We start from the raw sequence: 21,522 nt of genomic DNA, 5'->3' as shown, positions 1-21,522 counted from the left end.
CATGTGACTGGTTTTGTGATCCAGGGTCACATATTATTAGACAATGCCTGATTCATCCATCGGTCACCTGAAAGCCATTTTTCTTCTCATGTGCCCTTAAAGTGTTTGACAGAAATTGTGTCATCTAATTGTTAGGTAGGCTAACTGTCAGAAATATCTTTTCAGAACACTTTTTTTTTCTTTTTCTTTTTTTTGTAGGCTATTAGTGTCTGGGGACAAAAAAAGAGACCTGGCATTTGTGTAAGTGTGTAGTTTTGGTGCAGAGGTTTGTTTTGTTCGTTTGGTTTACAGTGGAGCAAATTTTATTGATCTTTGTCAAATCTTTTATAAAAGTTTAGTTCAGTGGCCCTTTCTGCATTGATTACAAGTGATAGGCTGCTTCCGAATATGTTTGTTTTAAGAAAAAAAGTAGAATGTCTGTATTCACAATGTTTATAAAACAGTAGTTTATGAAAAAAAAAGTAGTACTAGACATCTGCACACTATTGTTTTTTTTACAGTATGATGTCTTATGTCTGTGTTCTGATGGTGTCTACTGTAGCTCCATTAAGAGTTGGCTCTGACAGTCCTTACAAACATTACAATGGAGCAACACAACTGAAGAACAGAGAGCAATGTTTTGATTGAACTAAAAAAGAAATGTTAGGCTGCTTACAGTTCCTTATTGCATATCTCATGCTGAACTGATATACTTCTGGGAGTCAAATAGCTGCCCATAAATACTGTTGTGTTTCCTTGTCTGTGAAGATTTTTAGTCATTCAGGTATTCAAAGGATGTTTTGTTTTGTGTGGGCGTTTGTCAGTGGAGATTTCCCGGACGAGTGGAGAAACGTTTTTAATTAATAGAAAGCATCTGACCCAAATGACCCAGAATATGTTCTATATTATGTGTATCTCGTATTATAGTTCACATATTTTGTGTCCTAATATTGAGTTTGCACCTCACACCAGCAATCAAATAATCCAAAAGTTTACATTTTAATAAATAGGTTTTTGCATACAGTACATGTTACCTTATTGTTTGACAGTAATATATACAGTGTATATGTTCATTTAAACATTTCTTAATATTTACAGCACAATGCAGCTGTAATACAGTTAAAACACTATTACCCTTTTTTTCAAGTCTATGTACTGAGATGCTAATAAACATATACACTTACTGTTAAAAAGTTTGGGGTCAGTAAGATAAAACTTTTTTTTTTTAAAGGATGGATTAAATTGATCAAAAGTGACAGAAAAAACACCTTTTTTACAAAATATATTTCAAATAAACGCTGGTGTTTTGAACTTGATATTTTCTTTCAAAGAATCTTAAAAAAAAATGCATTATGCTTTTAACAAAAAATATTAAGCAGTACAAGTGGTTTCAACATTGATAATAATAAGACATGTTTCTTAAGCACCAAATCAGCATATTAGAATGATTTCTGAAGGATCATGAGAATTGCTAACAAACTTTTGAAACGTGTTGTGTGTGTAAATACAGTACGTATTTACAGTATACGCGCACACACACACAGACACACACACACACACACAATGCATAGCATAGCATACAATATGTTGGGCACAGTGTATCAGATCTTCAAGAGGTCTGTCTTTGACATGTTGTTTGGTGTGTGGATCACAGATATGGTGCTGCTCGCACGTTCCCTGTGCACAAAACTCCAGAGAGCCTGTTGAAACTTGTCTCCTGCCAGTGTATAAAGCGCTAGGTTGAAGAAGGTGTTGAGGCCAGCCAGGGGTCGTGACAAGATGTAGGCTGCATGGATGCCTCTTCTCTGCATGCACGACACACCAGCGTTGCGCAGGCTATCCACCCTCAGTACACGCATGATATGATATGGCAAGAAGCACACCACAAACACCACCAGAATCAGAATGGTAAGCATGCGAATTCGGGATCGACTCGGCCTGTTTCTGGATATGCTGCTTCCCAGAGCACCTGCAATGTGAGTGTAGCTCCAGCACACCACCAGCAATGGCAACACATATCCAAACATCGTAAGTATCCAACCGTACCACCACACCACCAATGGATCATTACTGGCGAAGTCAACGCATTGTGTCATGTTGTTTTTTTGCCGTAAAGTAATCATCCCCAACATTGGGCCGATCTCCACCAGCGAAACGGCCCAGACAGCCAGACAAGCCAAGATGCCCCATTTTTTCCTCCGGATCTCAGCAGCCTTCAATGGATGCACAACTGCGACGTAACGGAAGACACTGAGGCAGGTGAGGAAGAGGATGCTGCCGTAGAGGTTATAGTAGAAGCAGAAGCGATTGAAACGACACATGAACTCCCCTAAGATCCAGTTTCCGGTAATGTAAAATTGGACCAGCATAGGTAAACTCAAAGCGTACAGCAGATCAGCTACTGCCAGGTTCACCATTATAATGCTGCTGCTCTTCCAGGGTCGAAGCTTTGCCAAGTAAATGATGACTGCCAGGAAGTTTCCCACAAATCCAAATACAGAAATGATGCTATACATCACTGGCAGATAATAACTCTGTATGTATTCATCAATGGGAGGACAGTCAGTTGAATTCAGTTCCAGGTCTGCCATTGCTTTCTGTTGCTTTTCAAAAAAAATACACAGAGGTGACAGTTTTTCTATTATCTTGTATATTAAATGTATAGATCGAATCTTTTGAATCCATTCACCAAAAAAGATTTGTTCAGTTTCATTCATCGACGAAGTCGAATGGCCTTTTGTTTGTTAAGAATGAGTCACTGAATCATTCACACAACTGATTCACGTGACGAACTGAACAACATGTTTCTTCATGAACAAGATGTATAGTTAGATTTTCAAAATTTACAATTTGCAATAGTCTACTTGTCACGAAAACAGTCACTTTAAAACGTTTAAGACCAATAAATGAAAACCATCAGTACAAGTGAATCAGAACAATTTGGTCAATATTCGTTCTAAAATACAGATTCGGTCATAAACAAAATCACTAATATTCTCAGAATATTAGCATAATCAAATTTACGCCGAACAGAAAGACGAGCCGATGATCTGTCCAAAAACCATGGCAGTATGACCGAATGACCATTTTACAGTAATACTATGGTAAATGCCCAAATAAACACACAGCAGCAATGCCATTGTGTCATGTTTAACCGTGATATTATGGTACTGTACCATAAAAACAAAACAAAAAAACAATGTCATATCCTGGTTCTTTTTTGTAAGTCTAAACCATTAACCTAAAATGTTTGAATTTTTTCAACATAAGGCATTTTGCATTAATATTCACTCACCATGATGAAGTGCTCACTTTCTCCTCAAGTTGTTCAATCTTTAATGCCGTATCATGAATACACACAGTCATCAGCAGAGGTTCAGTGATTTGTGTCATCTGTGTTTTTGTATTGTCTGGCTTCACTCGCAAGAAACACATGCATGTGGAATGAGTCAGCTTGTCCACAGCAGTGGGCATTTTCCCTTGAGTTACTATTTAACATTTCCTGTAACTTCCTGATACAGACACTTTTCCTGAAAATTTTGATGAGAAAAAGTCTTTATAGCCCATACAAATATACTGGCAGTGGAAGGTCTGTGATTAATCATTTCACAAAACTGCAGTTCTCAACATTTCTTGCAGACATACACCTGCATGTCTTGTCCAGTGAACAAATATGTGCAGTCCTTGTTTGAAAAGAATTACTATTGCATTAGTTTGACATACATCTGATATCAAAAGTCACAAGTTCAGAGCTAACAGTTTCTGCTTGCAACTAGCAGTATTTTTCTTTGTAAAACCGAATAACGAAGTAAGATATGTATTAGGTCTACATGTATTGATAAAGCACCATTAGATTATTGTTTTATGGATTGAACCGGGAAGTTCTTGAGCACACCTTATGGTATGAGGAATCAGGAGGACAAATAAATAACCAGAAGGACTGTTCATTGCCTGTGAAATGTTTGCAGTAGTCAACCAAAGGTTCTTCGGTCTCTTGTTTTCTCATTTGTATCGAGATCAAGTAAATGGATAAAATAAATTAGACACACGACCCATCTGGATAAATTAAAATGATTACAGTGGAGAGTAATTGGTTTGTTAATGTGCTCATCAAAAGTGCAAACTGACTTTTTGTAATGCTGTCTCATGCTGAATTTATTTGATCAAAATGTGATGCATTTTTCCCCACGATCCTTTGATGAATAGAACGTTTGAAGGAAAAGCTTTTATTTTAAACAGAAATGTTTTTGTAAGATTAATGTCTTTACTGTCACTTTTAATCATTTCCACACATCCTTGCTAAATAAATTCTATATTTTATTCTTTCAATTCCTTTCAAAAAGTCAAAATAAGTCAAAACAAGTCAAAGTAAACCTCTGTAAAACGAATGTAGCCTTAATAAGACAAACCATCAACCAAACAGACCATCAATAACATTTGCATTAATATTTGCTGTGCTCTAATAACTAATCAAGTGTTACCACTAGATGGCGTGCTGTATTCATTTAAAAAAAAGAAAAGAAAACCCAGCCAGTATTATAAATATAACAAACTCGAAATAAAATAAAGCAAAAAATAAATAAATTTAATATGGCTGTCTTTTCCCATTTTTTATAAGCTCTGGATGAACCAGTGAAATAACTCCCGCAATCTACACTCTGATGACTGGGATCTTACTGAACCCAGCTTCTCTAGACCTGAACTGGCAGTTAGACATTTTGTAATCAGAAAACATTTTTCAAGTAACTACTAAAGTAACACATTGAAAATGTGTGTTTTCAATATCCAAAATATCAAAAGTTACTTTTTCACTCTATAAGTAATGCAAGTTATTATTTTCCCATGTATAGACTGACACCTCTCCTGAGAGAAATTGGGAGTGAGAACATTTCCTCATTTCACTTGCACAAAAACAGACTCCATATTCATCAAAATGAATAAAAACAGTAAAAGGCAAACTCATAATATTACGCAAACCTGCAATAATTGAATATGTTAATGTATATTTATATGACATTTAATTGCTGAAGTGAGAGTTTTGAACTTATTCTTCTGCAATGACAGAATGACAGTTTGTTTGAGCTGCGCCCTCTACTGTACAGGCATTTCTTGGGCTTATTCATTTCACTTTTGGTGTGAAGGGGCCTTTACAGCTGCCAAAAATAGAAATTATGTTGTTGTTGTTTTTGTTGTTGATGATAAAAAACAAACAAGCAAACCCATAGGTGAGAAAAAGTAACGCAAAGGCTATAGTAACGCATTAATTTACAAAATAATAACTAGTAACGCAATAGGAAGTAACACAATATTGGAACACATTACTTTTAAAAGTAACATTTCCCAACACTGTACAGAATAGTAATGCAGTGCAGAGGAACATGAAAGCGTTTTTTACACAGAAAGCTTTTATAGTACAAGAAGAATACCCAGACAGCAACATAGTGTCGGCCCAGATCCAGCCCTGGTATGGGACGTGAGGAATCCACGTATGGGCCGGACCTGACATATTCTAGTTTTCTGCTCCCCTAGACTTGATTTTTTTTTTACTCAAAATGGGGATAATAGCCTATTAATAATAATACAATTATTTCAACCATATTAATAATAAAAATAATAAGAAATAAAATGACTGTATATATATGTATGTAGATTTTACCTTTAAAAAATCTAAAATGAGCAACATAAAGCATAGCCAGGTCCATCAGTCTATGTGTACTCTCTCAAATCCAGACTCATGCGATCTTGATTAGTGATTAATTAACAAGTTTTATTTTTTCCTCTCATAATTATTCAGCCCTATCACATCCATACTTACACCATATCTGTAATCTATGTCTTGCACTTGCAGCACAAGGGTTTTAGACAATACAATAAACAGATACAATTATTCAACAATTATTGTAAGCAATAGATATATCTCTGTTGGTGTGTCCATGTTCTTACTCAAGAGATTTGTTAATTAATTATTAATCTGACCCAGTCACAGTGCATATACACAGCAATATATTTTTTTAAATTTTAGAATTTCAACAAAATTCTGACTACACTTTAGCTTTCTTGGACTTTTGCCATCTTGGTAACTTATTATTGAATCAGAGGAGACGTATGCGATGTGAGGGACTTTTTCTCAGAGGAAAAATGTGAGCAGCAAAATGCTCTCTTTTTAATCAGAAATAATTTAAACATAAAAGGGATCTCATTTGTTCTTCTTTCCTATGGAAATCATGCACCTTAAGATGAATAAATGAAGCCATTTAATTTCAGCCAGTGATGTTTTTTTTCCAAAACACACTAAGAAAAGGGTCTGTTCACTTCTTTGATCAGTGGTACTGCAAGACTGGTCCCTATCTTATAGTAAAATCGTGTAGAGAAGGATTTATCTACTACATTTTCAATGTCTATATTGACTGGACTGGTGTCAGGTCTTTCTTAGTGGACAGACACTTCATTAGCAGGAGTTTTTGTGTGGTTGACGTGATGACAGATTAGTGTGTGTTTCTGTTGAGCTACTCTGTGTCCACTCTCTCAAGCAAAAGCTGGAGATTCTTACCAGATACTGAGATGCACTCCAGTGGGTCTAGACCAAGACTAGAATATAAATTAACGATACACTAAGTAAAAGCAAATTCATTTTTATTCTGACCATTGCCAAATTCAACCTATTTCAGAACAGTTCTTTGATGTTTACTGCATGAGCTTAAATTATTAAGTAATTATCCTTACTGTCTTTATATTGATATTCCCAATGTTTTTGTTTTTAAAGCTTTTGTTACTTTTCTTTTTTTAAAGGAAGGACTGCTTTGTGTACATATTAATCTGAAATTCATAAAACATAATAAATAAACCCTTGGTAAAAAAAAATAAGCTTGCGCATATTGCTTCGACATTTACTTTGATGAAAATTGAATGTCAAGGCATGTTTGTTTGTTATTCATTTTCCCTTTCCTCTTTTCTCTCTTTGGGAGTCTGCATGTGCATGATTAAGTCTTTGTGATTTAGGCCACTGAGAATATATTGTCACGGGGTGAAGAATCACACGACAAGGACTGTTTCAATAAATGCCCAGAGGGTGGATTTATTGACACACAAATGGTGAAAAGGTGACAAACAGGTGTAGAAGTGCGCTGGTGCAGTCTGTGCTCTCCGCCTTGATCCTTGTGCAGGGTGCTCGTGCTCGATGGCGGCTATCCGGTCACACACTGCTGTCTACGGGGATTGAGAGAGAGAGAGATTAGCTGCAGTCTTTCTGGAGGTCGAACTCCCTGTGGCAAGAACTGCTGGGCTTATAATGCTGCCGGCTGACGAGCTGCAGCTGGGGCTGATCAGCCGGTAACGAGGAAGTGCAGGTGTTCTGCCTCCGTTTCGGGGGCGACGCTGATGAGACACCAAGACGCTCGTCACACTCCCCCCCCCTAAGCGTCGTCCTGGTCCTGTTGGAAGCATGAGACAGTAGGGGATTAATAGGGGGTGGGTGGGGAGTGACCCCTGACAGACCTGCAAAAGCTGCCCAGATCCATGATAGACCGTCAGCGTTGGCGTGCGCGGCCCCTGCGCAGTGACGCACAACGAAGTGGAAGTCCTGGAGCGCGAGGAACCAACGAGTCACCCTGGCATTGGTGTCTTTGGCACGGGCCATCCACTGGAGGGGCGCGTGGTCGGTGACAAGGGTGAATTTTCGGCCGAGATAGTAGCGCAGCTCCAGGACTGCCCACTTGACGGCTAGAGCTTCCTTTTCCACAGCGGCGTAGTTTCTCTCGGCTGGGGTCAACTTCTTGCTGATATACAGGACAGGATGCTCCTCCCCTTCTTGCACTTGTGACAGGACGGCTCCCAGTCCCGTGTCGGAGGCATCCGTCTGCAGCAGGAAGTGGCAGCTAAAATCTGGGGCTCGGAGGACAGGCTCGGACGTGAGGGCTTCCTTGATCCTTTGGAAGGCCTCTTCCGATGCCGACGACCACTGCACCTTCTCCGGCTGCCCCTTCCTGGTCAGATCTGTCAGGGAGGCGGCTAAGGAGGAGAAGTTAGGGATGAAGCAGCGATAATACCCCGCCAGCCCCAAGAAGGCTCGTACCTGGGTTTTCGTGGTCGGTCTCGGGGCGGAGCGTACGGCTTCCACCTTTTTCTCCTGTGGGCGAATCAGTCCTCGGCCCACTTGGAACCCCAGGTACTTTGCCTCTGAGAGTGCAAGGTGGCACTTGCGGGGGTTGGCGGTAAGTCCAGCCCTCCGGAGTTCGGAAAGCACCCTCCGCAATCTCTCTAGATGATCCTCCCACGAAACGGAGTGGACCACCACGTCGTCCAGGTAGGCTGCAGCATACGCTTGATGGGGCCGTAAGAGGATGTCCATCATACGCTGGAACGTGGCGGGTGCCCTGTGGAGGCCGAAGGGAAGGGTCCGGTATTGCCAGTGGCCACTAGGGGTGGAAAAAGCAGTTTTAGGTTTGGCATCCAGAAGCTCGTCCACCCGCGGCATGGGGTAGCCGTCAAACTGAGAGACTTCATTCAGGCGGCGATAGTCGTTGCAGAAACGGAGGGTGCCATCCGGTTTCGGGACCAGGACGATCGGACTGGACCATGGGCTGCGTGAAGGCTCGATCACCCCTAACTTCAGCATCTGGTGTATTTCCTCCTCGATAGCTCGCCGACGAGCTTCAGGGACCCGATAGGGCCGTTGCCTGACGATGACTCCGGGAGGCGTCTGGATATCATGCCTGATGACGTTGGTCTTCCCGGGAAGAGGGGAGAACACATCAGAGAACTGACCGATCAGGTGCTGCAGCTCTCCCTTCTGGGCCTGGGTGTGTGTAGTCGACGATCACCAGGATGTGATCATGTCCCCAGGCAGACTTAGGCAACGGCCCCACAAGGTCCATCCCGATGCGCTCGAAGAGCACCTCGATGATGGGTAACGGTATCAGCGGGCTGGGGGGAGGCTTCCTGGGTGACGTTACCTGGCAGGTGGGGCAGGCCTGGCAGAACAATTTTACCTCGGCGTCCATTCCCGCCAGTGGAACCGGTCCCGAATCCGTTGGACCGTGTTGGCCGGCCCGAGATGTCCCGCCATGGGGTGTGAGTGTGCCAATTCCAGCACGGTCTCCGTCTTCGTACGAGGCACCACCAGCAGTAATTTCTCCTCCCCCCTCCGCTGCGCGACACAGTATAGCAGGCCCTTCTGAACCACAAAATGCGGGAGAGGATGGGGCCCAGGCTGAACTTCTTTTCCATCCAGGATCCGAACCTGAGCCCAACAATGCTTCAGCCGGTCGTCCTCACGTTGTTCCCGGCCAAACGAGCCCCCTCCCGTCACCTGCTGGAACACATCAAGGAAAAGATTAGGATTTAGAAAGGGGGACTCACCATCTCTCCCGCTATCCGAGGCCAGAAGGACGGGCCGTTGATGATGCCGCTTCATGGGCACCCGTTTACGACGGCCGCTCCCCGGGTTGGCAGGCTGGGTGAGAGAAGCTAGGAGGCGGTCAAACCCGGGCCAGTCTCGGCCGATCAACACCGGTACCGGGAGGTCTTTCATTACTCCAACCTCCACTGGCCAGGATCCTGGAGCGGCGGCGATGGTCACACGGCGGGCTGGGACGTGCCGAGTGTCTCCATGGACACAGGTGATCGGCAGGAACGACTTGTATTCAGTGCGAGGGGCAAGGACGTGAGACTGGACCAGGCTGACGGTGCTGCCAGAATCCAGAATGGCCCGGAACCTTTTCCCGTTAACCTTTACCTCCGCTTCAGGGGCCCCAGCGGGAAGGTCATGGTGCATGATGCAGCCGGTCAGCCAGGTTCGAGTAGGAGGTGTTGGCGGCTCGGTTGGCATGGGCTCATCCCGTGGGGAGGGGACCCCCGGCCTGCTTTGGTGTCGCTGGATGCCCTCCGGCGCACGTCGCTCCTGGCCCACCCTCGGGGGAAACGGTGGCGCTCTCTCCCCAGCGTCCCGTTGTTGGGCCGCATCCGCCAGTTCTATGGCCCCCACGAGCTCGAGCATTGTGGTCGGATTTCTCATGCCGACCGCCTGTCGATGGGAGCGGGGAAGAGCCCGGAGGAGACGGTCGATGACCACGCGCTCCGCTACCTGGGCGGCCGAGGGGGATCCGTCCAGCAACCAGTGATGCGCGAGCCGCGTGAGCTCGGCAGCTTGAGCACGGGGGGGCAGTCGAGACTTGTACTCCCACTTGTGAAACTGCTGAGCCGCGCAGGTAGAGGATAAGCCCAGCCGGGCTAGAATTTCCCGTTTTACTTCGGCGTACTGGGCAGCGGTAGTGGCGGGGAGAGCGAAGTACGTTTGCTGAGCTTCATCGGTCAGTAGGGGTGCCAGAGCCCATGTCCAGTCACCCTCAGGCCACCTCTCCATGGTTGCGGTGTTCTCGAACACCTGCAGGAATGCTTCCACGTCGTCATGAGGGGTCATTTTTGGGAGCAGCTTGGTTGCTTGTACCTGGGCATCTGGTCGCAGAACGCGTGGGGCGGCGGCAGCCTGGAGAGCTGCGAGCTCCTGCTCGGTCTGTCCTTGCCGCGTGGCCAGGTGTTCGACTATCTGTTGTTGGCGGATGCTGACCTCGGTGAGATGCTTTAGGAGTTCTTCCATTTTGGGGAAAGGGAGGAGCGCACACCTGTGACAGATGATGAAAATCCAGGAAAAGGGATGAGAACAGTCAAAGAAGGTGATATTGCTTGTCGGTGATTCTTCACTGACTTGCCCGCATTCTCCACCACTTGTCACGGGGTGAAGAATCACACGACAAGGACTGTTTCAATAAATGCCCAGAGGGTGGATTTATTGACACACAAATGGTGAAAAGGTGACAAACAGGTGTAGAAGTGCACTGGTGCAGTCTGTGCTCTCCGCCTTGATCCTTGTGCAGTGTGCTCGTGCTCGATGGCGGCTATCCGGTCACACACTGCTGTCTACAGGGATTGAGAGAGAGAGAGATTAGCTGCAGTCTTTCTGGAGGTCGAACTCCCTGTGGCAAGAACTGCTGGGCTTATAATGCTGCCGGCTGACGAGCTGCAGCTGGGGCTGATCAGCCGGTAACGAGGAAGTGCAGGTGTTCTGCCTCCGTTTCCAGGGCGACGCTGATGAGACACCAGGACGCTCGTCACAATATGCATTACCTAAAACATTTCCATGGCCCTTCTCTTCACCAGGGTGATATTGTACATCATTGCCATAGGAGCACCTGTCAGGAGCCTGGCTCTGAGATGTTTTAGGGGCACAGCATCACCCGAACAGTCAAACATGCAGCAGTGCTAATGGCATGGGCAATTATGGCCATGCATTTTCAGGCCATTTGGACACAACAAATGGATAAGTAAATAAATAATTTTACAAAAACTATAATGGACAGAGATACAAATATAGATAAAAAGAATGCTGAGTAATTTTGACATTTCACTGATAACAATAACACATTTCCATTTAGCATATGCACGCAATTATAATTACAGTTCTTCTTTTCCAGCAAAACGGACAACAACATTACAGTGAACTATGAAAGAAAATCAGGTACAGTTGGCCATGCTTCAGATGTTGTGCAGCACAGGTTCTTGGTATCGCTGCTGGAGTGGGAAGCATTGGAGAGCAACTCCAGTCCAGGTGGTTAGTCTATGGGATTAATATCCTGCCATGATTCAAAACTGAAAATAAAGTTCTGAAAGGTTGAAACTAAGTGTTCAAAAACTCAAAATCTTAAAAAAAAAAGTTTTGCAAGATCGAAAAATAAGATTTGCAAGCTTGAAAAATTAAAAAAAAATAAGAATATCTCTGCAAACATTATGTTGTTTTTGAGATTTCCTTCTTCAGAACTGCAAAACATTTTTTACGATGTTGCGCAATTTTTTTTTCAGAGTTTCAAATTTGTCAGTGTTCTCCCACTGTATAGTTTGTTTTCCAGATTTGAAACCTTGAAACCCGTGATCTGAAAACGGGTGTGCGAATAGGTGAAAAAAAGTTTTGAAACTCTGAAAACTGAGGTTCGAAAGGGCGAAACTTATTACATTACATTAAATTCGCACTCCTATTGCAGACTATTTTTTCAGAGCTGAGTTTACAACACCCACTTTCGGAGATACGCGCACACAGTTGCGAGCTTGCGACTCGCGTGATTGTTGGCAGCGATGTCACGCAGCTCTGCTCTGAAACTCTGAAACTCAGACTGACCGAAAATGAAGCTTCGCAACCTCGCAACTTAAAAAAAAAGCCTGGAGGGAGGGCCTTTCTGCTCTTGGCCAATGCTTTGCTGTCTGCTGACGTACAGTCCAATCACAAGTCGTATTTACTGGAAAGGTGGCTTCTGCACTGGTTCTTTGCATGCGTCCGGCAGATTGACCGTGACGATTGCTTCTGTAAAGAGTGCAAATCCTTCCTCTCATTACCATGATTTACCTTTTTCTAGGATGATTTATCATGATTTACCATGACTTACCATGTTCCAGTATGATTTACCATGAATCTAGCATGATTCACCTTATTTACTATGATTTACCATGTTTCTAGCGTTATTTACCATGATTTACCACGTTGTTAGCAATTATGTGAAGCATCAGAACAAATGAAGTGATAAACTCTGACAAAATATGATTGTGTTATAATAGTAATTGTTATGTAAGGAATTTTTAGTGTCTAAATATATGAATGCAAAAGCACATGTGAAAAGACTATTAAATTGTAGATTGTCCAGCAGAGGGCAGTAGAAGACCACTTATTGGCTCACTTTCATTTTACAAGTCTTGATTTTTACCAGTATTTTAAGTGGTCTTCTACTGCCCCCTGCTGTCTCTTCATCATACTACTCCCTAATATTGTTATATAATTCATATTTAGACTTTATAAAATCATTATTTTAACATTTACAATCACATTTTGTCAAAATTCATCTATTGAAGTATTACTATTGACAATTGTGTCCCATTGAGAAATGGGAATCCTGAAAATGAAAGTAAAAAATAATCCATTTAAGAGCAGCAGGATTATATTTGTAATCTTTTTATCAGCTTTCAGCATGGGCTAATAAACAAATGCTTAAAGCTATATATTTGTTATTATGACATACGTCTAATATGTGTGTAAGCATGAATAATGGAGTTAACATGGAGAAACCGGTTTGCTTTAGTGCAAAAAAATACTGGTAAAAATCAAGACTTGTAACATGCTGAATCATACTAGAACTTGGTATATCATGGTAAACTATGGTAAATCATGCTAGAATCATATTAAATTATACTAGAATGTGTTCAATTGTTGTAAACCAGGCTAGAACAGGGTAAAGCATGCTGAATCATACTAGAACTTGGTATATCATGGTAAACTATGGTAAATCATGCTAGATTCATGGTAAATCATACTGGAACATGGTAAGTCATGTAAATCATGGTGAATCATATACTAGAACATAGTAAATAATTATACATCATTCTAGAACAGGGTAAATCATGGTAAACTTTGATAAATAATGGTACACTATGGTAAATCATGCTAAATGTATGGTCAACTGTGGTAAATTGTACTAGAACGTGGTAAATCATGGTAAACCATCCTAGTACATGGTAAATCATACTAGAATCATGGTAAATCATACTGGAACATGGTAAGTCATGGTAAATCATGGTGAATCATATACTAGAACATAGTAAATAATTATACATCATCCTAGAAAAAGGTAAAGCATGGTAATGAGAGGAAGGATTTGCACTCTTTACAGAAGCAATCGTCACGGTCAATCTGCCGGACGCATGCAAAGAACCAGTGCAGAAGCCACCTTTCCAGTAAATACGACTTGTGATTGGACTGTACGTCAGCAGACAGCAAAGCATTGGCCAAGAGCAAAAAGGCCCTCCCTCCAGGCTTTTTTTTAAGTTGCGAGGTTGCGAAGCTTCATTTTCGCTCAGTCTGAGTTTCAGAGTTTCAGAGCAGAGCTGCGTGACATCGCTGCCAACAATCACGCGAGTCGCAAGCTCGCAACTGTGTGCGCGTATCTCCGAAAGTGGGTGTTGTAAACTCAGCTCTGAAAAAATAGTCTGCAATAGGAGTGCGAATTTAATGTAATGTAATAAGTTTCGCCCTTTCGAACCTCAGTTTTCAGAGTTTCAAAACTTTTTTTCACCTATTCGCACACCAGTTTTCAGATCACGGGTTTCAAGGTTTCAAATCTGGATAACAAACTATACAGTGGGAGAACACTGACAAATTTGAAACTCTGAAAAAAAATTGCGCAACATCGTAAAAAATGTTTTGCAGTTCTGAAGAAGGAAATCTCAAAAACAACATAATGTTTGCAGAGATATTCTTATTTTTTTACATTTTGCAAGCTTGCAAATCTTATTTTTCGATCTTGCAAAACTTTTTTTTTTAAGATTTTGAGTTTTCGAACACTTAGTTTCAACCTTTCAGAAATTTATTTTCAGTTTTGAATCATGGCAGGATATTAATCCCATATTAGTCTGCACTCTACATGGGTCTTTGATGGCTTGCGCCATTGCGTCACTAATCAAACACACATGAACATGTTAATCAGTGTATTACTAGAATCTACAGCAGGTGAGTTTTTTAGGGTTGGAGCTAAACTCTGCAGGACAGTGGCCCTCCAGGACCGAAGTTGAACAAAATATATATTATAAGAAAAAATCACGGATGTTCTAAGCCAATCAGAGCTGAGTTGTAATGCCAGCTCGTTTCACCTTAAGAATTATAGTTTAGCTTTTGTTTGTTTGTGTTGCCACTTCCAACTAAGCTATGTGGGTCTATTGGCTGGTTTTGGATGGGTTTTAGCCACTTTTAAACTGTTCAAGCTGGGAGACCAGCTTGCCATCCAGCTAAACAGAGCTTGGCCAGGCTGGTTTAAATGTTTGTGTTCTTTCAGAAGGGTAGAAAGTAAAACAACAACAACAACAACAGCAACAACAACAACTGTACTTATAATTCCATAGGTTCTTTTAACATTTAAGTTACCTATCATTTATTAGCTACTACAACCTGTGAATGTTGGTTGGTTGTCTTGCTTGAGTTCAAAAGATAGATAGACAGTTAAAGACAGACAATGGAGGAGAGATAGTGAAAGATAAAGACCGTGGAAGATTGTACAGTAACTGGAAAGCCACAGGGCATTACAAGACAAAAGGGAGGCTACTAATGCAGTGGGGTATAAAAATGTGTTTTAGCCTACAGTGTTAAAAGCAAATAGCACTAGAGCCCTCTATTGGTCAACTACTTGGTGACAGATATTATGAGTTTATATATTACTAGTCACCATTACAGCAACTAAGCAGGAAGAACAGAATCAAGTCTATAATTAACTTCATTAATCCAAAGGAGCCAACCGACCCTGTGACGTCACAGGTTGTACTGCAAGATGGCGGCGCCCTTTGCCCCCTCCCCATACGTATTGAACATGCCTCCTCATTTTGTGCGCTCTGGAGCTGACCCTATAGTAGGCTATATATGTCTGGCTTGAAGTAAATGTGTTTTGGGGAATGAGACATGACCTCAATTTTTGCCATCCTAAAAGCTTTCCTTCCAACAGAAAAGCACATTTTTATTAGTTAGGATACTCAACATAGAGCTTTTAAACGACTACATCTGGAAACTCTCAGCGACTGGACTCTCTGATTTGTTTGATCTTCTACATTATTAAGACAGGTTCATAAAGGACTCTTCTTTTGGCACCATTAGCTTAAAGAGTGTAATGATGAGGACTGGATGCAGTGCTTACAAAAGAACATCTCCACACCCTTGTTCTTGATCCGAAGCCCACATATAATTATCAATATCATCATAATCAGCTCTATACTAATTGCAGGAGAACAACACCAATGCAAAACAACAAGCCCAAAAGAGAGGCGAGATGGCAGCTCCTCCACCAACTAACAACTTCTTGCACATGCGATTAATGGAGTGTTGCTACAGCAACCGTGCAGTCAGGAGGAAAGTTCGAAGCAAACTAGGTGTTTAAAGTATATGACTTGTGTTATTGCTTAGAATGCTGATGCATAATGAGGATTATAATTTTTAAATTGCTTGTAGGAAGTTGTTTGGTTTCGCTTCTGTCCATTTCTTTGTTCTCAGTATGTTTACTATTCTATGGGCTTCTGCACTTATGTCAGTGTATTGGACGTGTACTGTTCTGTTAACTTTAGAAAAATAATAGCTTTTTTTCTCTCAGAATAAATACATGGAGTCGATGCCTGTTAAATTACAGTACAGCTGAAGTATCCGTGCAGTGATTGAGCTGTCAATTTGTGACACTGAGAGTAATTTGCTGTGTGAACTCCCCAGTGGTAATTGTTGTAATTGTGATTATTATCACGTCATACATATCTACAGTATACATTACCAAATGTGTTTTTGTGAATTAAAAATGAGCCCGATTCGGCTCAGTGATTTAGAAAAAAGAAAAGGCGCCTGAATCCATAAAATAATAATTGTGCCACCTGTTATGAAATGTTGTTATGGATGAATGAACGAGGAGTCTGATGTGATCTTTCTTCCTTGATCTTTTGTGATAACAGAGTTTGTTATGTATTATGAAAACATAATGTTATAATAACCAGTTAATTTATATATGACTTTATGAAGCACATTTTAATTTATCTGACAAAACATTTTTCTGTCAGGACCACTATCGTCAAATATGATTGATAATTAGCATACAGTTTGGATTGGCGGTATGGTTCCGTTCTGGGCGAGAACTCCCTGCGCATCCATGCAGCCTAGCATGGATAAGAGCAGGGAGAGCAGCAATAACCCCCCTTGGGGTAAACAGAACAGAACCAACATGAATGTATTGCAGATATATTTAATTCAAGATTTTATTAGATCTTAATTAGTAAAAACATTTAAACGATTCCCAGCCCTAGTTTGGACATAAATGTCTGTTGGCAGTGTTGTGAACACAATCACCACTCCACAATGATAAAAATCCACCCACTCCTTTTTTTAACCCCCATTAAACCAAAGCAGTCTCATTAGACATGCCTTTTTAATTCTCTGAGCAGTGTGACATCATACTGCTGAGGCCCCACCTACAGCCGCTGACTGACAGTCCTACATCACCAGAGTCTCCGCCCTCAGCAAGTTGTACGCTATCCACCATTTTCTCCGCACTTGAGCAGCTGTAACGACAACAATGTCTCGTAAGCAATCACAGTGTTCTGGATGTGACAGGATGACAGCATAAATTGGTACTGATCCATCTGATTAACAACTTTTTAGCAAAACCTGTTTTCTATTTCCCATTTACATAAGCATACTGACAAGATGACAGCATAAGTTATACCCGTAATTAAACTAAACTATACCTTTTCTGTCTCCATGCAGCATATATTCTCTGGCTCTGTAGGCATTGTCAGACTCCGGTTTGAACTGAATGCGCTTCTGGGAGTTTGACGTTTTCAGTGTGTCCTGACACCAGAGCGAGCTCTTGAAGTGCCGCCCTCTTCTTGAAAGGGGGCCGGCAGCACCAGCTCATGCTCTGGTGTCAGGATAATAATTCTTGTGTTACGCAGCACGTTTGAACTTCTGCAAGAACCAATGAGGTTTGATCTCACACGTTGAGCCTCTGTTTATGTTCGTTGATCAATGTTTATATGTGAGTAAAAGTGTAAATTCAAACTAGAAATACTGACTAACTGCTTGATTTTAACTAAGCTGTCATGCAGTTGCAAATAGGGGGCTATGGATAAAAATACTATTAAGGTAATAATAGTTAAAGTGTTAAAGCAGCATTATCTTAATGTCATAACCTCTGGTTATTGTTTGGGCTTTAACTAAGTTGTTATGGGCGACTGTAGGGGGCTACTGCTACATGGGTAACAATAGCAAGTGTATGCGGCATTGTTGAATCGCTTAAGCCATAACCTCTGGTTATCTATCAGACTGGCGAGTTTGTGAGATCTGTGTAAACGGCCGGCGCGAGACTCTCTGAGCGACATAGCTTTCTAATGAACGAGTAAAATATAAAGTAATAGAATAATCAAATGTATTGCTACACTATTATATAATTGACCAATAACCAATTGGGCAATTTTACCTAAATTCGAGGTTGTGATCAAATGGAGCTTAAATGGAATTAAATTACTTTGCCACGCGAAAAGACAGTAACGCGCAGAGATCTGTTCTATCGGAAACCTACATTGGGACGATTTAGACTGGCTTACGACATACACACTCTGGGGACATCTTTTTTACATCTTGTAAAAAGGGGCTTAATAGGTCCCCTTTAGTATAATAATAGTTCAACATTGAATCCTGTGGTAATGCACTTTCTATTATGCTGTGAAAGATGTGCTCCTATTCAGTTCATGCTTTATAATTTCATATTTCTTGTACCTGGACGGCAAATTAACATCAAGCAGCTGAATAAAATTCAAAAAGAAGAAAGATACTAAGGAGTAAGAAGTTAGTGGCGGTTAAATGTGTCTGAATGATAGTATTAATAAGATGGGAAGATAAACTGCTCACAGAGTATCTTTTTAAAGGTCAGGGCACTTATGTAACTGTTTCTTAACTGGTTTTCCTTATTATACAGTCATTGTCAGTCTAAACGCACATCATATAATTTCAGAGACTAGCTGCCAAGAACACAACATGTTTGTCAGGCCAAGTTTGGTCCATATGGCTACGGCTAATGATCTCATTGTTACGTCCAACTGAAAACTATAGATCTAGCTTGATATAAATGTGCTTTAAAATAGAATTTTATGGAATAAAAAAAAATGAATAAGATATGCTTTTTTCCGAATTCACCAGTCAGTCAAATAGACTGTAGGGTTTTACAGGTATAATATGCAACCACAATACCAATTAGACTCAATGTTGCAAAAGTACAGAACCAGCTGATAATGAATTACCTAAGATTGGATCTTAGAGTGTGCGTATGCTAAAATCCACGCCAACGTTCAGATGTAAAAACCGTTTTGACATGGAAAAATGTTTAGTGCTACGTCAGGGACGTACAACACTGTTCCTTGTGGCAGAGAGTCTGTGTACTGCAGGTATTTGGAAATCTAAGCATTTCTTGCAGCTCGCCATTCTCAAGTAAAGGATTTGGACATTGACTGATTCTATTTTTTATGTTAATGACATTAATTAGGCGGCAAGATCAACCCATTCAGCTGAGCATAATTTCAAGATCATTTGTGATTTATAGATTTCACATTTGGAAGAGGCCCATTGTGTATACTGATAATATCTTAAAATTAAATGTATTGTCATAAATATCTCATTTAAAAAAATTGTCATGCATTTCTTTGACTTCCATTCCATTTACCTCAAATCCCAATTAAGTAGGCTAATTGAATTGCAAGTTAAAACGTATTCTGAATCGGCGCACAGCCCTGGTTGGCCAAAACCAACAAGAACAATCAGAGAACAATGCAGTACAACTCGTTTTGAATTTTATACATTTCTGTCCACCTATGGTAAGAAAGATTTTTGTTCAACGTATTTGTGTTACCATGAAAAGTATTGAAGTACCCTGAGAGAGACATTCACAGTAGAAAGGTGAAAGGACTGAAGAGTATAGGCAGAGTTGGTGATCTCTTCAAAAGCCAGACCCTAATAGCATTTCCTCTGCCAAAGTCATATCGACAACATCATTCCCTCATTCTCCAATCTGTTTGTCTTCTATCGGCCAGCTACAAAAATATGGATGTATGTATGCCATGATCAGACTTCTTTTTCAGTAGGTGTGTCAGGGATGGGAAAATAATTTTGGAAGTCTTTGAAAAGCTGAAGATCAGTCAGATAAAAAGAAGGTTTCTTTCATCATGATGTGTGAGTTGCTTTGATTGACAGTTACCTGCTTGGCTGATCTGAAGGTAGACTGTCACTGGTTTTCCTCTGAAAACACCAGAGAGACAGAGAGAGAGAGAGAGAGAGAGAGAGAGAGAGAGAGAGAGAGAGAGAGGGAGAGAGAGAGAGAGAGAGAGAGAGAGAGAGAGAGAGAGAGAGAGAGAGAGAGAGAGAGAGAGAGAGAGAGAGAGAGAGAAATCTATGTGTGTAATCTATTTCATTTCATGACCACTGCAATCCAGATGCATTGTAGCATTTGATTGTATGTGTAGGTTTGGATTAGAGGTAGCCTTGCATAACAACTTTTGGCTAACAGCATGAAGTCTGGTCCAGATTTCAGCTGATTCTGGCCGAGAACATCCCCACTGACAGTGATTTGATCATCGGAAGTCACCAGGTTTCTGCTTTTTTAGTGAAGGCATTCCTTCAGCTTGAAGCCCTAACGTTATTTTTAGGTTGCTTAACTGGCAATATGTTTTGAAAATCTGATTATAAAATAGTAAGAATAAGATTAAAGTTTGTGTTTTTGTCATTTATTTGTTTGCATAAAAATTAGAGCAGAAAATAATGCAAATCATGTAATGAACAAGATGAATGATTATCAATGCAAGAATCAAACTAGCTCAGAATGCTGGCAATGTTTGAGATGTTCTTCATGCATTTTTTTATTATATAATCAAAGTCAAATCATATAGAACAATAAAATGTCTTTCACTGCAATAACACTCATTTCTCTGTCTTGCCCACATCTCTTCCCATTGGTCGCTGCTGCTCATTTGCATACACAGCTTTGTTGTATCCCAGACATTCTCACATCATGTATAACTAACCTTTGCCATTGTCATGATGCCGGAAATATCATCTCTTATAGGAAATGTATGACTTCTGGTTGCTTTGTCCTTACAAATCAATCTGAATGCCACTTTAGACAGGAAGTGTCTGCCTGGCATTTTAAGTGACCAATCACAAATGTTTTGTTTGAATGTGCAGTTTAAAGACATAAATCAGAAATAGTTTTTGATAAATAGTAGAACATAGACATTGTCCTTTACGTATACATTTCACCATAAGTCTTAATCAGATGTAAATGCTTCCGCTCAGAGAAGCTTTGAGTTATTTTGAAGTTTCATTCCCTTTCATTTGAATACAAATGAGCATAAATGTCAGCACAAATTATACAATGGGGTCTAATGCTCACAGGAACTTGAGTGTTTACGGGAACTGTTTGGTTAAATTAAACCCACAAAGCCGTTTGGAGGAAGTAGAAAAGCGTTGATATTTGAGTTAAGCAGCACTTGAGGCTCTCCAATTATTTAGCAGCAATGTGTTGTGTTTTCATGTTTTATGTGGACTTTCCATTTTGGACATCATTTTTCTATGTTACAAACTGTATATTCTTTCCGCACGCACGCACGCACGCACACACACACACACACACACACACACACACACACAAACGATTTCTTACACAGATAACACAGCTTTGACATTCTAGAAATGAAAGCTTTAGCATAAGTTCTGCCGGGAAGACTCAACTTTTGCTTAACTTCTATCCAATCATATTCTTATGCTCACTGTATAAAAGCTTGGTAGGCTACTTACACATAGGCCTATTTGAGTTCGCAGATACTGAAGCGACGAGCCTACTCCCATCCTCCCCGCACCACCAGGATGGTCCTGCCCATAGGCCTACCTCCGGGGGTACGCCAAATGACTTAGTATATTATCAGCTTGATGAGCTGTCAATAAAT

General features: G+C 41.1%; 1 protein-coding gene across 1 annotated transcript; it reads right to left on the bottom strand.

Annotated features, from left to right (window-relative positions):
- Positions 1-1,580: 1,580 nt before the first annotated feature.
- Positions 1,581-3,348, bottom strand: LOC307001225 (2-oxoglutarate receptor 1; the record flags this gene model as incomplete). The annotated part of the gene is made up of 2 exons (XM_079617448.1): positions 3,275-3,348; positions 1,581-2,582 (listed from the first exon to the last, which is right to left on the bottom strand). The coding sequence occupies exons 1-2, from the start codon at positions 3,275-3,277 to the stop codon at positions 1,581-1,583; spliced, it is 1,005 nt and encodes a 334-aa protein (XP_079473574.1). The 5' UTR covers positions 3,278-3,348.
- Positions 3,349-21,522: the final 18,174 nt, after the last annotated feature.

This window comes from Phoxinus phoxinus (genome assembly GCF_949152265.1).
Source record: "Phoxinus phoxinus genome assembly, chromosome: 7".
NCBI classification, from domain to species: Eukaryota; Metazoa; Chordata; class Actinopteri; order Cypriniformes; family Leuciscidae; genus Phoxinus; species Phoxinus phoxinus.
Note: the sequence above shows the minus strand (reverse complement) of the source record. Positions and strands in the feature narration are given on the sequence as shown.